Source organism: Diabrotica virgifera, chromosome 3 (genome assembly GCF_917563875.1).
Source record: "Diabrotica virgifera virgifera chromosome 3, PGI_DIABVI_V3a".
In the NCBI taxonomy this organism is placed as follows: Eukaryota; Metazoa; Arthropoda; class Insecta; order Coleoptera; family Chrysomelidae; genus Diabrotica; species Diabrotica virgifera.
The window spans coordinates 2,062,239-2,078,469 of NC_065445.1; the positions used below are offsets into that span (position 1 = coordinate 2,062,239).

General features: G+C 33.3%; 1 protein-coding gene across 3 annotated transcripts in view; it reads left to right on the forward strand.

Annotated features, from left to right (window-relative positions):
- Positions 1-13,752, forward strand: part of LOC114324434 (uncharacterized) — a 28,361-nt gene extending 14,609 nt beyond the window's left edge. For 2 of the 3 annotated variants that reach the window (XM_050646232.1, XM_050646233.1), the window contains exons 6-9: positions 543-734; positions 1,782-1,959; positions 8,390-8,653; positions 9,051-13,752. In XM_050646232.1, the coding sequence (XP_050502189.1) occupies positions 543-734; positions 1,782-1,959; positions 8,390-8,653; positions 9,051-9,106 (690 nt within the window). In that variant the 3' untranslated portion in view covers positions 9,107-13,752. The remainder of the gene's footprint in view (positions 1-542; positions 735-1,781; positions 1,960-8,389; positions 8,654-9,050) is intronic. The other variant, XM_028272286.2, reaches the window with a different exon arrangement.
- Positions 13,753-16,231: the final 2,479 nt, after the last annotated feature.

The window sequence follows — 16,231 nt, forward strand, 5'->3', positions numbered from 1 at the left end:
TACGAAGCTGAAACATGGACTCTCAAAAAGATTGGTAGAAATAAGAGGAAAGCTTCGAAATGTGGGCCTATCGAAAAATATACTCGTGTTTTGGAGAGAGCACAGAATCAACCTATCAACTGTGGAAGAGCGTCACATAAAAAACAGGCATATTAAAAACAGTAAACCGAGCATACTCAACTGACTTCGGCCAGATAATCAGAAAAATGGGGACCATAGAAATATTATTAGTAGAAGGAAAGGTAGTAGACCGGAAACTAAGAGGAAGATCTTCAACACGATGGGCAGACCAAATGAAAACTCTGGTGGGAAAATCTCTACATGAAGTCGTCCATCTGATATACAAATCGCAGAAAATGTAGACAGCAAACTAACAATAATTAATATTTCACCGCGCCCTGATAATGGCTCAAGGAAAGAGGAGGAAGATGGCTAACCAAGAGGAGGATCAGTTAATATAAAAATTCTCTAACAGAATAGTGTTAAAATCTTATTCTTTATCCGATCTCAAATATTTCTTAATATTTATTCTTCTTTTTTAGCGTACTCGCTTTACAGCCCTACAGCCTAAAGTCAAGTACAACTATGAAGATAAACTAGTGCCTAAAGCTAGTGCAAAGGGCATAAGTTCGAGAGCTCAAAAAACTATTTATTTGCAATTACAAATTCCAGCACAAATGAAGATTCCAAACTTTTGGGGATGTAAATTATTTTATCATTTTTATTATCTGCAGGTAAGAAGATATTATGTTGTAGATATATTTTAACCTGTTTCAGTTTCCTCATCACCACTATCAGAATACCTCAGAATATTTTATATGCGTCCATATCTCCTTCTTCAATATATGTTCATCCACTGCTGCACATAGGCCTTTCCTATTTGCTTTCATCGATTCCTACTCTTGGCAATTCTCATCCATTGCTTGCCCGCGTCTTGTTTGATAGCATCTGTCCACCTCTTCTGCGGTCTGCCTACTCCTCGCCTGTTCTCTCTTGGTCTCCAGTTTGTTAATCTTTGTGCCAATTTTTCGGGATTATCTCGGGCAACATGCCCGACTCATTGCCACTTGAATCTTGCTATACGTTCTGCGACATCAGTAATCTTTGTTCTTTCCCGAATGTCGATATTTCGAATCCTGTCTCTCAAACTAATCCCTAGCATGGACCTCTCCATCGCTCTTTGGATTGTACTGAGCTGCTCTAAGGTTTTCTTGGTAATGACCATGTTCTCCAGCATAGGCGTAACTAGGGGGGGTTTTGGGGTTATAACTCCCCCATTGGGATGTACTTTGAGCTCTATGCACTTAACACCATACCCCTCGGAGACCTTCCAGTAGTTGTAACCCCCCTCCCTTTCCAGTCTCCAGTCCATATGTAGCTACAGGTAAGATACATTTGTCATGAACTCGACGTTTTAGACACATTGGTATCTTTATTTTTCAAAATAAAGCTTAACTTGCCGAAAGTTACCCAAGACAATAATTGTATGAGTTTTTTTATTTCGGCTATTTGGTTTTCCTTGCCAATTTTAATGGTATATGCAAGATAATATATAGTGGCCTACATTTTCAAGACTGATGTTTTCAATAACAAGATTAGGTTGTAAATTACTCATTATTTTCGTTTTCTGAAAATTCATTCATCCATATAAATGATTAAAATTAAAACATTTACATTTATTTAAACATTTTAAATGATGAAGTATTTTTTAAATTATTATTCTTGGGGTTAAATTGACACGAATAAATAAATGAAATAATATCTCTAATTTGTGTTTGTAGGTGCAAGCTGTGCTTGGAAATAGAAGAAACATAGTTCTAAATATTGAAGATATTCATGTATGCCATAGAAGAATTATTTCAAATGAGATAGGCTTTGCACAAGATGTCGTTCCTTCGTACATTGCTCCTGAACTGGATTTAGGCTTTCCTTTGGTTCCTGTCGCACAAGCTCCGTCAGGTACTTATAATTACATATACAGGGTGTTTGGTAAAGAATGGGCTACAGCTTAACCTTAGATTCCTAAGGTTAAAATAGGTCGATTTAAACTAACTTACCTTAGTATTAAAGCTGATAATAACCGAAATACAGGGTGTCAAAGTTAAACTTTTATTTTATTTATTCTTCCCAATTAAATTTGACACCCTGTATTTCGGTTATTATCAACTTTCGTACTAAGGTAAGTTAGCTTAAATAGACCCATTTTAAGCTCAGGAATCTAAAGTTAAGCTATGGCCCATTCTTTACCAAACACCCTGTATATTTTACGATTACTTTACTTTAATTATTCATAAAAAGGGAGATCAAACAATTTGTGATAATTATAGAGGACTTACCCTCCAAAATGTGACAAAATATTGCCCTACATTCTGTATGATCGACTATCGGAATATTGTGAAAACATGATAGACAAATACTATTATGGGTTTTGCAAAAGAAAAATCAACTATCCCTCAAATACTCCTTCTAAGACAAGCTTTGGAAAAAAACATATGACTATGGAATTGATACTCACCATTTGTTTGTAGATTTCAGATATTCCTACGATATTATATAATATACACATACCTACAGAATCGCACTATCAAAAACCCAAAAGTGTAATGTTAGAGTGAGAACGGAGTATCAAGAATTTTCCAGACACGAATAGGACTTCGAAAGGGAGATTAGTCCTGTCGCCAGGGGGGGTACAACGGCCTCCTTAATTTAGATGGACTTACCCAAGTTTTTTTTTATGTATTTTGACCCGTAGAACACGAATTTTTTGGGCAACAGTTGATCCGGATGTCGATAAAATTGTTATAAACAAAGAACTTGAGGAATTACATAACAGCGATTTTTAGCAAAACAGAACATTTTTTTTGTATTGTTTGGGTGATTCTCAGCAAAAAATGGTCTTACAAGTTTTTTCGTAGGATGCATAGTTTTCGAGATAAACGCGGTTGAACTTTCAAAAAATCGAAAACGTGCAATTTTTGAACCCAAATAACTTTTGATTAAAAAATAAAATAGCAATTCTGCTTACTGCATTTGAAAGTTCAAGTCAAATTCTATCGTTTTTAATTATTTGCATTGCTCAAAATTAAGTTTTTATTTGTTAAACAAAGATATAAACACATAGTGTTTTCCGTGCCCAATGCATGCGTTTTAATGTACGTAATCTACGTAGAAATTGTCTGTATGCGCGCCTACTCGTTCGATTTCAAATGAGAAATGCATTGAAAACATCATTTAATCACTATGTGTTTATAGCTTTGTTTAACATTAAAAAAATTAATTTTTAGCAATGAAAGTAATCAAAACCGATAGAATTTGAATTGAACTTTCAAATGCGGTAAGCAGAATTATTGCTATTTTATTTTTCAATCAAAAGTTATTCGGGTTCAAAAATTGCAATTTTTCGATTTTTTGAAAGTTCAACCGCGTTTATGTCGAAAACTATGCATCCTACGAAAAAACTTAGAGTGAAATAATTTTTTGCTTAGAATAACCCATAAGATACAAAAAAATGTTTTGTTTTTCGAAAAATCGCTATTATATGATTCCTCAAGTTCTTTGTTTATAACAATCTTATCGACATTGGGATCAACTGTTGCCCAAAAAATTCGTGTTCTACGGGTCAAAATACATAAAAAACAACTTGGGTAAGTCCATCTGAATTAAGAAGGCCGTTGCACATCCTCTGGCGACGGGACTAGATAGCCTATCGTGCCTTCTGTGTAAAATTGCCCTAGAAAATCTGGAATAACAACAAGAGGAACTATTATTAATAGGAGAGTACAAATACTAGCGTATGCAGATGACATCGATATCACAACAAGAAGAAAGGCGTACCTGGTCTAATCGTTTATGGTATTGGAAGCAGCAGCAAAAGGAATGGGGCTACAGGTTAACACTAATTCAATAATAAAATTAAGTACCTATATGAAGGTCACAAAAAATAACAAGCAAGTAGCAAAACCCAAACGGAATCCAGGCCGTAGAAGAATGTCGTGGATGCGGAATTTGAGAGAGTGGTTTGGCTGCACCACTAATGAACTTTTTAGGTCAGCTGTAAACAAAGTCAGGGTAGCCTTGATGATTTCCAATCTCCGATAGGAGTGACACAAGAAGAAGAAGAAAACCCAAAGATCTAATTGTTAGACCAGGATCATTCCCTCTAAGCCTTGAGCTGGTACTTCAGTACTGTAATGCAGTAAATTTGATGTGGCAAAGCAAAACATACAGTCGGAAAAATGAAAGAATACCCAAGAACGAACATATAAAACACGCTGTATTTTCCTGTCACCGTGTCGTACAAAAAATTGGCCAGCGCAAGTATATGTAATAATTATTATTACATGTACTTGCGCTGGGCAATTTGCTTTCTGACACGGTGACATTCTTTTTGATGATACTAGATCCGAACAACCTCCATCCTACATATGTGATGACCACTTACCAATCACATCAGGTGAAGTGGAAAGAGCAATATCACAACTAAAAGATGGCAAAGCTCCTGGACCTGACAATGCATATGCTGAACTCATAAAACTATTTAACACCGACGGTACTCAACGCCTAACCAAAATATTTAACGACATATATTTAAGCGGAGTAATACCAAAAGCATGGTTGAAGTCGACGTTTGTTGCTTTACCAAAGAAAACAAAGTCCGCATCCTGCAGTGATTTCCGAACCATCAGCTTAAAGCTATTTCTAAAAATTATACATCAAATGATATATAGACTGTGCGAAGAAAAAATCAGCCGAACACAGTTTGGTTTTCGAAATGCAGTGGGTACAAGAGAGGCTCTATTTAGTATACAAGTGCTATTTCAACGATGTAGAGACGTGAATTGCCATATTTATGCATGTTTCATTGATTACCATAAAGCGTTCGATACAGTAAAGCACGACAAGCTGATGGAGATATTAACCAATATTGGAATAAACACCTGTGATTTAAGGATTATCAGCAATCTGTACTGGAATCAAACATCATCTATCCGGACAGAGGCAGGAGAATCCGACGATATCAAAATCAAACGTGGGGTCCGTCAGGGATGTATACTATCCCCACTGCTGTTTAACATCTACTCTGAGGAAATCTTTCAAGAAGCATTGGATGATGTTGAAGCCGGAATTAGAATTAACGGAGAATGTATCAATAACATAAGATACGCAGACGACACTGTGGTATTCGCTGACAGTTCTGAAGCCCTACAGGAGTTAATGAGCAGAATCGCAGAAGTCAGTCAGAGATACGGACTTTCACTAAACACTAAGAAAACCAAATGTATGATGATCTCTAACAGTGGCGGTTTCTCCATAAGTGCACATGTGCACGTGAACCCCCAAAATTATTTTCACACTAACATTCATATATGTAATATTTATCATTCTATAAATAACATTTTAATCTAACTATACAGTAATTGAAATTCGAAATAACAGATCCAAGGAGTTTATAAGTATTAGTCCTGTCGCCAGGGGGGGTACAACGGCCTCGTTAATTCAGATGGACTTACTCAAGTTTTTTTTATGTATTTTGACCCGTAGAACACGAATTTTTTGGGTAACAGTTGATCCGGATGTCGATAAGATTGTTATAGACCAAGAACTTGAGGAATCAAATAACAGCGATTTTTGGCAAAACAAAACAATATTTTGTATTTTTTGGGCCATTTTAAGTAAAAAATATTTCTACAAGTTTTTTCGTAGGATGCACAGTTTTCGAGATAAACGCGGTTGAACTTTAAAAAAATCGAAAAATTGCAATTTTTGAACCCGAATAACTTTTGATTAAAAAATAAAATAGCAAGTCTGCTTACCGCATTTGAAAGTTTAAGTCAAATTATATCGGTTTTGATTATTTGCATTGGTAAAAATTTATTTTTTTATTGTTTAACAAAGCTATAAACACGTAGGGTTTCCCGTGCTTTTACATGCGTTTTAACGCATGTAACGTAGAAATAGTCTTGATTGCACTAGTACCTATTCTACCTACTCGTTCGATTTTAAATGAGAAATCATAGAAACATCACTCACGCACTAGTTGTTTGTAGCTTTGTTTAGCAATAACACAATAAATTTTTAGCAATGCAAATAATCAAAACCGACATAATTTGACTTGAACTTTCAAAGGCGCTAAGCAGAATTGCTATTTTATTTTTTAATCAAAAGTTATTCGGGTTTAAAAATTGCAGTTTTTCGATTTTTTGAAAGTTCAACCGCGTTTATCTCGAAAACTGTGCATCCTACTAAAAAACTTGTAGAAATATTTTTTGCTTAAAATGACCCAAAAAATACAAAATATTGTTTTGTTTTGCCAAAAATCGCTGTTATTTGATTCCTCAAGTTCTTGGTCTATAACAATCTTATCGACATCCGGATCAACTGTTACCCAAAAAATTCGTGTTCTACGGGTCAAAATACATAAAAAAAATTTGGGTAAGTCCATCTGAATTAACGAGGCCGTTGTACCCCCCCTGGCGACAGGACTATATCTAATAGGTAACATTTAATTATTTTTATTCTATTTCAAAGGAGAAAGTTCACGGCTGCGAGGCCTTAGACAGAACCTCGCGTTCACGGCTCTCACAGTGGTTCCTATACCAATGACTTTTCATACTACAAAATACAACTCATCACCCACCCCGCTACCCGCTCTAGCCCTCAAGTTTAGATTGCCACAGGATCACAAGTAGGATGTGATCTTATGGCATGATCTTTGGTGTTTTCAATGTGCACGGCACACGTATGTTTAAATTTTGCTTTCATGAAGTTCGAATTTCGGAACTATATTAAGAATGGAAGGATTTGTGGACGTAAATGTTAGCGTGGAATATTTAAAATCAATTAAATTTTCTTCATTATATTTAGAAGAAAAATTAAAAATGCCGAAACCAAATTTGTTAATTAAGAATGTACCAAAGTGCTAACGTCGGGATTATAAATGATTATTTAAAAGGAAATTTGTGTAAAAACTTACAAATTGTGTAGGTGTGAAGCACATATTTGGAGAAGAGGAAGCATAATGAATAAAATAGAAGATACGATTTTAACTATCCAGTTGGAATTCCAGATTGGAATTCTCCAATTATGTACTTGTTACGATGCCAGTGACAACTGCAGAAACAGAACGATGTCTCTCTGCATTGAAACGTATCAAAACTTTCCTTAGAATAGCTATGGGCCAGGATCGATTAACTGCACTTGCAATGTTTTCAATAAAAAAAAATGATTCAAGAAATTCCAAATTTTACTGAATTTGTTTGTGAATAATTTATCTAAAAAATAACAGGCGACTGACTTTCGTTACAAAACTTGCTTGTAACATTTAAACACTAAATTATAATTTTAAGTCAATAAAATACATTATTTATTGTAATTTTTAATAAGGTCCTTTGATTTTTACAATTTGAAGACACTCAAAAACCTTTACCTACGGAAATAGGGTCTCAAGGTGTTTTTATATGTTAACATTATGTGTGCACCCCCAATATTTTACACCAGGCGCCGCCACTGATCTCTAAGAATGAACAGCAATTTGGACGAATCAGTGTGAATGGTTAACAAATAGAAAGAGTAAAAACATACACCTACCTTGGTACGAACGTCAATGAAAATTGGGACCATTCTATAGAAATCAAATGTAGGATAGAGAAAGCAAGATCTGCATTTCAAAAAATGGCAAAGTTGTTCAAATGTCATGATTTGTCGATACCCATAAAAGTCAGATTACTACGATGTTATATATTTCCTATACTGTTGTACGGAGTTAAGTCGTGGACTCTCACAGACGCCACCTGCAAGAAAATTGAGGCTTTTGAGATGTGGCTTTATCGTCGAATCCTGAAGATATCTTATACCGACCACATTACTAATGAGGGTGTTTTGCTGAGAATGAAAAAAGAAAAAGAGCTGTTAATCAAAATAAAAACAGCCAAAATCGAATACCTCGGTCACATCATGAGGAACAGTGAGAGATATGGACTGCTGCAACTGGTCTTGCAGGGAAAAGTAGAGGGAAAGCGAGGACCAGGAAGGCGAAGGATTTCCTGGCTGAAAAATCTTCGAACGTGGTTCAACACAACCACTACAAATCTTTTCAGAGCAGCAGTGTGCAAAGTGCAGATTGCCATGATGGTCGCCAACATCCGAAACGGATAGGCACTACAAGAAGAAGACACGGTGACAGGAAAATACAGCGTGTTTTATATGTTCGTTTATGGGTATTCTTTCATTTTTTCGACTGTAATAAAATATAATAACGTACAAATAAGTAATTTTAAGTTTCCTATTCGTAATGTATATGCATTGCAATATTGTAAATGGTACTACAAAAAATGATACATTTGAATAGTACGTTACTTGCATTGTTTGTGTCATATTTTTTTCTTTTTAGGTGCGTACCCTCCTACTACCGTGAATGCGCCTTATCCTTTGGGATTCTCTTCACATCCTCTCTATCCAAGGCACACAAATACAATCAATATGCCACTTCCAGTACTACCTCCTCCACCATTTTTAAGTATCAACAGAAATGGATCGATGAACAGAAACTCTGGACACCGTCCATATTCTTCAAGTTATCCGACTGAAAGAAGAACGATCACTGCACCTTTGGCTGTTCAAGAAAATTTTACAGCGACTAATGGTACGACGCACGGTAACTTACTATAAGCATTTTATTCCATAATTCATCAAACCACTACATGAATACTTTTTCTTTTGGCATTTTAATATAATTTACCATTTTTATTGGGAATTTACCACAATTTTAATTTAAAAACGTTTATTTTGACGCTTCGCTTTTCACTTCGGAAGTCTTTTTCTGTATTTTGATTTTAAGGTCACATATATACATAATCACCAAGATGAACTAATAATACTGACTACCTATCTAACATCTCACAATCTCAAATGACAAGACAATAATGTAGGGTGATAATGCACTGGACCTTAAGAAGAAGAAGATTTTAAACTAATATTGTGATTAATTCCCAATAAAATTGGTAAATTAAATTTTGAATACGGTTGTAATGAAATCTTATTTGTTTTTTCAGATAACTCATCGGGACTTCCATCTTATGATGAAGTTATGAAAGAACAACATTCTTGACATTAAATCTTAGAAATTTAGCAAAAAACAATTTTATTAAATCATAAAAGAATAAATGAGAAACGGACATCAGTCACGAGCTTCCTCTTCTTCAAGTTCCATCTTCTATCGAAGGTTGGAAATCATCATGGCAATGCGGACCCTGTTGATTACCGCTCTATTTAGCTCTGCACTACTGTATTCAAACCATTCCCTCAAGTTCTTAAACCAGGATATTCTTCGTAACGAGTTATATGCACAAAACATATACCAGAATCCCGACAGACCAAAATCCTGACATGCAACAATCCTCGCAAAAGTAAAAATTCCGACCACTACATTTTGAATATTTATTGTTTCCTTTTCAAATGAAATACCAAATCATATTATAGAGTATAGAGTATTGAAATTGAAAAATTATTACTTACTAATAAGTACGGGTACTAATTATTATGTATTTTAAAAGAAAAAATTATTTAAACACTTCATTTTTATTATTAATTTTATATCTATAATATAAAAGCTATACTTACTGAAATATAAGGTTGTAAGTGACATGATAATATCTATTATGTGAGAGTAAACTTAAATTCAGGATTTGATTATACATATATTATTGGACTATATATTGGCAAAATAAAAATAATTTAATTCATATACCCATGTTAGAAATTTTATTTAGAAAATTAGTTCATATTAAATGGTAAATACTTTTGTTTAGTAACAAAAAATAAAAAAAATGGCCATAAACAAAAAACAAGAAATAAATGTAATTATATGGTAAAAAAGAAACTTATCAAACCTGTCGGAATTCTGGCCTGTCAGGATTTTGGCCGTCGGGATTGTGGCTGTCGGGATTTTTTCTGTCGGGATTTTCGGAATCAAACTGTCGGAATCAAACAGTTTCCCGCACAAATCTTCATTAGACAATGCGCTCTCTTGTCACTTAAATCACTCTTGGAATAAGTGATATGACGTACAGTGGGAAAAATGAAAGAATCCCCATGAACGAACATATAAAACACGCTGTATTTTCCTGTCACCGTGTCACAAAGAAAATTGCCCAGCTCAAGTACATGTAATAATAATAATTACATGTACTTGCGCTGGCCAATTTTTTGTGTAACACGGTGACAGAAAAATACAGCGTGTTTTATATGTTCGTTCATTCTTTCATTTTCCGACTGTATATGTTATTTTATCGATCTAATTACTAAGGTCGTATGTGTAAAAGAATAGTCGAAGACTCTCATCATCATCATCATCAATCAGCCCTTTGCATCCACTGCTGTATATAGGCCTCCCCTATTTCCGTCTACTGTCTTCTGTCCTGAGCACTTAGAATCCAATTAGTGCTCATTATTTTTCTATCGTCCGTCCATCGCGTGGATGGCCTTCCTCTACTTCTTTTATGGGCTCTTGGTCTCCACCCGAGCAACCTCTTTGTCCATCTCCCATCTGTCAGACGGGCCATATGACCGGCCCAGTTCCATTTAAGTTTAGCCACCTGACATACAACATCTGTGACTCCTGTTCTCAATCGTAGTTCTTCGTTTGTTATATGGTCCCGCAATGACCCAGCGGAGTCCGGACAAATAATCCCGGACAAAAAATCCCCACAAATTATCCCTTGACAAAAAAATTCCCGGACAAAACATCCCCGGACAAAAAAATCCCCACAAAAAATCCCGGACAAATAATCCCCACAAATTTTTTTGGGCAAAATATCCCCTCAAAAAATCCCCAAAAAATATTTGCTGCCGAATAGCTCTCTAAAAGTTTTGAATTCCAATTCCATACTGAAAACTTCAAATTTTACATGACAAACGACTGTGAGTTTTTTCAAAAATCGTGGAAGATATGGGGAATGAGCTAAGACCCCATTCTGATAACCTAAAACGCACGTTAGCATGTGAACGGTCTTCAGTAAAATGTATGTTACCTAGTTGTAATTGCGCGTTATCAAAACGCGTGTTAATCGCCTGTCATCAGAACGGGGCCTTAGCTCATTCCCCATATTTTCCACGATTTTTGAAAAAACTGACACTCTTTTGTCATGTAAAATTTGAAGTTTTCAGCAAGGAATTGGAATTCGAAATTTGGTAAAATTTCGGGAAAACTTTTAGAGAGCTATTCGGCAGCAAATATTTCTTGGGGATTTTTTGTCCGGGATTTTTTGTCCGGGGATTATTTGTCCGGGGATTTTTTGTCCGGGGATTTTTTGTCCATGGATAATTTGTGGGGATTTTTTGTCCGGGATTATTTGTCCGGGGATTATTTGTCCTAGCTTCGAGTTTCTGCACCATAGCTCATAGGTCATGTAGTCGAGGAAATAAAGCTGGAAAAATGGCAAAACCTCGCAATTTTTTCGTCCAGCATCGATTTGTACAAAAATTTGGGATTAGGCTGATTTCACCCTCTAGTTCATTTTCTATATTGAGCCGTTGTACGCTTTTGGTTTTTTAAGGGTGAAAACCACCCCTAATTGTAAAAAATTATAAAATAACATTTTAAACTTTAATATTGTTAACATTTGCTTCTTATTAGTTACATAATGATTATTTTGTGCTTTAAGATATAATATCACAATATTTCAACCCTTAAAACCACCCTTGTTGGAGCTATATATGAAAAGTATACTTATCCTAAAAGAATAATTTCGACTTGCATCAATTTACATAAAAATTTGGGGTTAGGATCATCTTACCCTGTACTTCATATTCTATATCATGCTCAAGGGCGTTGATTATTTTTAGGGGTGTAAACTACCCTTATTGTTAAAAGATATATAAAAACATTGTAAACTTTAATATAGGTAAAATTTGGTTTTGACTGGTTAAATAATGATTGTTTTATGTATGCTTTAGGATATAATATCATAATATTTCAACCCTTAAAAACCCCCCATAATACCATTGCAATTTTTATAAGTAGACAATTTAATAGATCTATACAGAAAAAAAAGTAGAATTAAAGAATTACAAAAACATTTATTTACACAAAAATACGAATTTACAAATATATAAAAATACACATACAAATAGTTTTTTAGTCATCCAGTATACGAACCGGCTCTGTGGTATTATATAGGTACATTGAAAATGCTCTATAAGGGGACTATTCGAATTTTTCAAAAAAAAAAAAATAGTTTTATAAACATAGCTCCTTCATTTTTGGCGATAAAAAGTTTTTTCAATAATAGTTTTGTAGAATTTTTGAAGAGTAATAAGATTGTGTAAATTGAATTTCGTAAGATCCCTTAATTTTTAATTGAGGTGGGTTTAAAGGGCTCGAATAAGGGGATGTTTGCTCGTAAATAGATGTTTTAAACAGCTATGTCTTGCTAACTGTTCGCTGTAATGAAAATCTATGCATAAGAAAATTTTAGCTATTAAAAAAGCTACAATTTAGTAATCTATCATTTTTTTCGTATCTCCAGTAGTTTTGGAGATATTTTGAAGAAAATGATAAAAAATGCAAAATTGCAAAAAATCTATTTTTCTTTAAACTCCATTTTTTTTAAAATTAGGCCTTTGAAATAGATCAAACTTCTTGGGTGTATTGATAATATAAATATAAAAGGAATTACATAAAGGTGAAGACCAATTTTTAGTTACAAGGGTAGTAAGGGGGTTTTTTCACTATTTTTTTCGTAGGGAAAAACAGGTACCGACATTTTTTTGATCATAAGTTGCTCAATTTTAATGCTAGAAACTTTCTATTATTTTTTTAAAGATCTTATTGTATTCTTGAAAAAAAATTATGTAAGTTTTCCTCAAAAAATGCAAAGTTTTCCTGTTATTTGGCTTTGATTATTTCAAATTATGCATTTGACGAAAAAAGCTAACCTTTAACATGCCGTATCTCGGTTTGTATTGGTCGTAAAAATATTATAGAAAAATAGTTTCGTTTGTGTTACTAAAAGATACAATTTTGATATCTACAGTTTTTTTGATTAAATGCATATTTTTCGAGTTATTCTCAAAAAAACCCTCTAAAAAAGTCGATTTTTTCGTCGAAAAACTGTTACTTTCAACCACGAATAACTCGAAAAATATTAGTTTTACGAAGAAAATGTAAAACACATTTTTTTCTTAAAAATACTTTTTACATCGATTTGCATGGTTAAAATGTAATAAAAAATTCCCACCCCCGAGATGGTGTGGCAACTACCCCCAAGGTTTTAGCGTACAACAGCATGATATAGAAAATGATCCTTGGACTATTTCCTATCTTCTGTAAAAATTTCAAGTAAATACATGCTGGACGAAAAAATTGCAAGCCAAAATGCTTCATTTCCTCGACTAATGAGTCATGCTTCGTTTCAATTCGCATGTTTGATTGTCTCTCGTGATTCGTATTTCATGACCAAAATATGTGTATTTTCCGCAAACTCCATTTCGTAGTCGTTAATGACAATGTTTTCACTGGGGACTAGGTTTGTTATTAGCTTTGTCTTAGATATTTTCATTTTTAACTTAAAGTAAGAGCACACTTCTTGAAGGTCTTGCAACATTAGAAGACTCTACAGTGATTTTTTTTGTAAGATTTTTTATGTTTGTAGATTTTTTAATATATTTATAAATTTATTAGGCTGATTGTATCAGCAAAAGTTACTTTTATAAAGTCTTTAAAATTTATTTCTAATAAACAGAATTAAAATTGTATATCGTTTTTGTTATAATGTAAAATCGAATATAGGAACAGAGAAAACATGGCCAGACTACTTTCATTCCCTACTTGCTAAAGGTGATGATAATGAACTACCAGGGCTGAAGACAAACAAAGAAATAAACATGAGGAGAGAGAGGTAAAGGAAGCATTAAGTAAATTAACAAGAGAACATCAAGAGGAGAGGACAGAATACAGAATGAACTCATAAAGTAGGAAGGACCACATCTGACCAAATAACTATTAAAGCTAATCCAAAATATAATAGAACAAAACAAGATATTACAAGAAAATCAAGCATCCTAATAACTCTCGTCAAAAAGGGGGACAAATCGGACCCGGAGAATTACAAAGGAATTAATTTGTTACACAAATTAAATGTTATGTTTATAGGGGATTAGCTACAGTTAGGTTGTAATGACAATTAAATATTTTACCTGAAAATACTTAACGTTTCTATTTCCATTTCGGAAATCGTTGTCAAAAGTAAAAATTAAGAACAATAATTTGTTAATTATTAAAAATTAAAATCAAAGTACTAGCCAGAAATAATCTACTAAGTAGCCAAAAATTACCAGTTAGCCCAATAAATGACCGTTTTAGAGTGTAATTTCCAGGGGCAACTCCGAATTGCATGAAAATTTGGATTTAAGTTCTACTTGCCCTCCACTTCAAAGTTGAATTTGTGCCGTTGGTTGCTTTTACTTGGAGGGTGACATTTACCCCTTCTCGGGGGGTGAAAAACGCGTGTTTAAAGTAAGGCCGGAAATGGATAAATTGACTTATTTTAAGCACCTTTTGTTCCATTAAGTTTTTTAAGTAAGTCAATACTTTTCGAGTTATTCGCGATTTAAAATTTTGATTTTTCGACAAAAAAACTACGTTTTCAGACCTTTTTCCCAAATAACTCAAAAAGTAAATATTTCATCGAAAAAAATATTTTTAGCAAAAGTGTAGCATATAAAAAAAAACGAAAAAAATGGTGTACCAGTAAAGTCTACCAATTGAATAGAAGCAAAGTTGTAGCTCATGAAAAATACGTTCTTATTCGTCTAATTCCAGATCGAATAATTCAACGCGAAATCACCGAAGACAGAAGCGTTTTTCGGGAAAACCTTATTAAAATTTTTAAAGTATCGAAAAAAACTTATCATTTGTTTTTTACAAAAGTTTACAGCATCAAAAATAAACGAGTTACACTGAAAAAAAAAATTTGGCCCCTTTTTCTTTGGTAAAAAAAATCGTGAAAACCTCCCTCTATTTAGCACCCTAAATAAAATTAATCGTTTGGCTTTACCATCTATTTTAACTGTATGTGTATTGTTTATATGATCTGTAAGTTTGATTGGTTTAAAGTGTTTATTTTTGAAAACATTTGGTTTTATAGTAAAAAAAGGTTTTCTAAAAATTTTTGAAAAATTTTATTTTCTCAAAATAACTTAAAAAGTATTAGTGATAAGAAAAATCTTAAAGAGTAAAAAAATGTAGGTTTCGCTATTATAAATACGCTAGTTTCATTTTGTTTCTCCGTAAGACAAAAATTGGTTAAGATATGGCTGTTCAAAATTTGCATACACTCGTGATTAGTGACCCATTCAAGTTTTCTCAATTATAACCCTTTCAAAAATAAACACTTTAAACCGGTGAGATTGACAGATCATACAAAAAATAGATAAGTAAGTAAATTGTTTGTAAAGCGGTAGCGATTAATTTCATTTGGGGAGCTAAACACGGCGAGATTTTCATGATTTTTTACAAAAAAAAGAGGGCCAACTTTATTTTGAGCGTAACTCGTTTATTTTTAATGCTAAAACTTTTGTTAACAATTAAAACAAAGCTTTTTATAAACACTTTAAAAAAAGTTTAAATGGGTTTTTCCCGAAAAGTGCTTAATTTTTCGGTGATTTCCCCTTGAAATATTCGATTTGGAATTAGACGAATAAGAACGTATTTTTCATGAGCTACAACTTTGTTTTTATTTGATTGATAGACTTTACTGATACACCATTTTTATAAACTACACTTTTGCTAAGAATATTTTTTTCGATAAAATATTTACTTTTTGAGTTATTTGCGAAAAACCGTCTGAAAACGTAATTTTTTGTCGAAAAATCAACATTTTCAATGGCAAATAACTCGAAAATTATTGACTTAAGTAAAAAACTCTATAGAACAAAAGTTGCTTAAAATCAGTCAATTTATTCATTTCCGGTCTTGAACGTATGTTTTTTATGTAAGTCAATACTTTTCGAGTTATTCGCGATTTAAATGTTGATTTTTCGACAAAAAAACTACGTTTTCAGATCGTTTTTTCCAAATAACTCAAAAAGTGAATATTTTATCGAAAAAAATATTTTAGCAAAAGTGTAGCCTATAAAAAAAACGAAAAAATGGTGTACCAGTAAAGTCTAAAAACTGAGTAGAAGCAAAGTTGCAGCTCATGAAAAATACGTTCTTATTCGTCTAGTTGCAAAT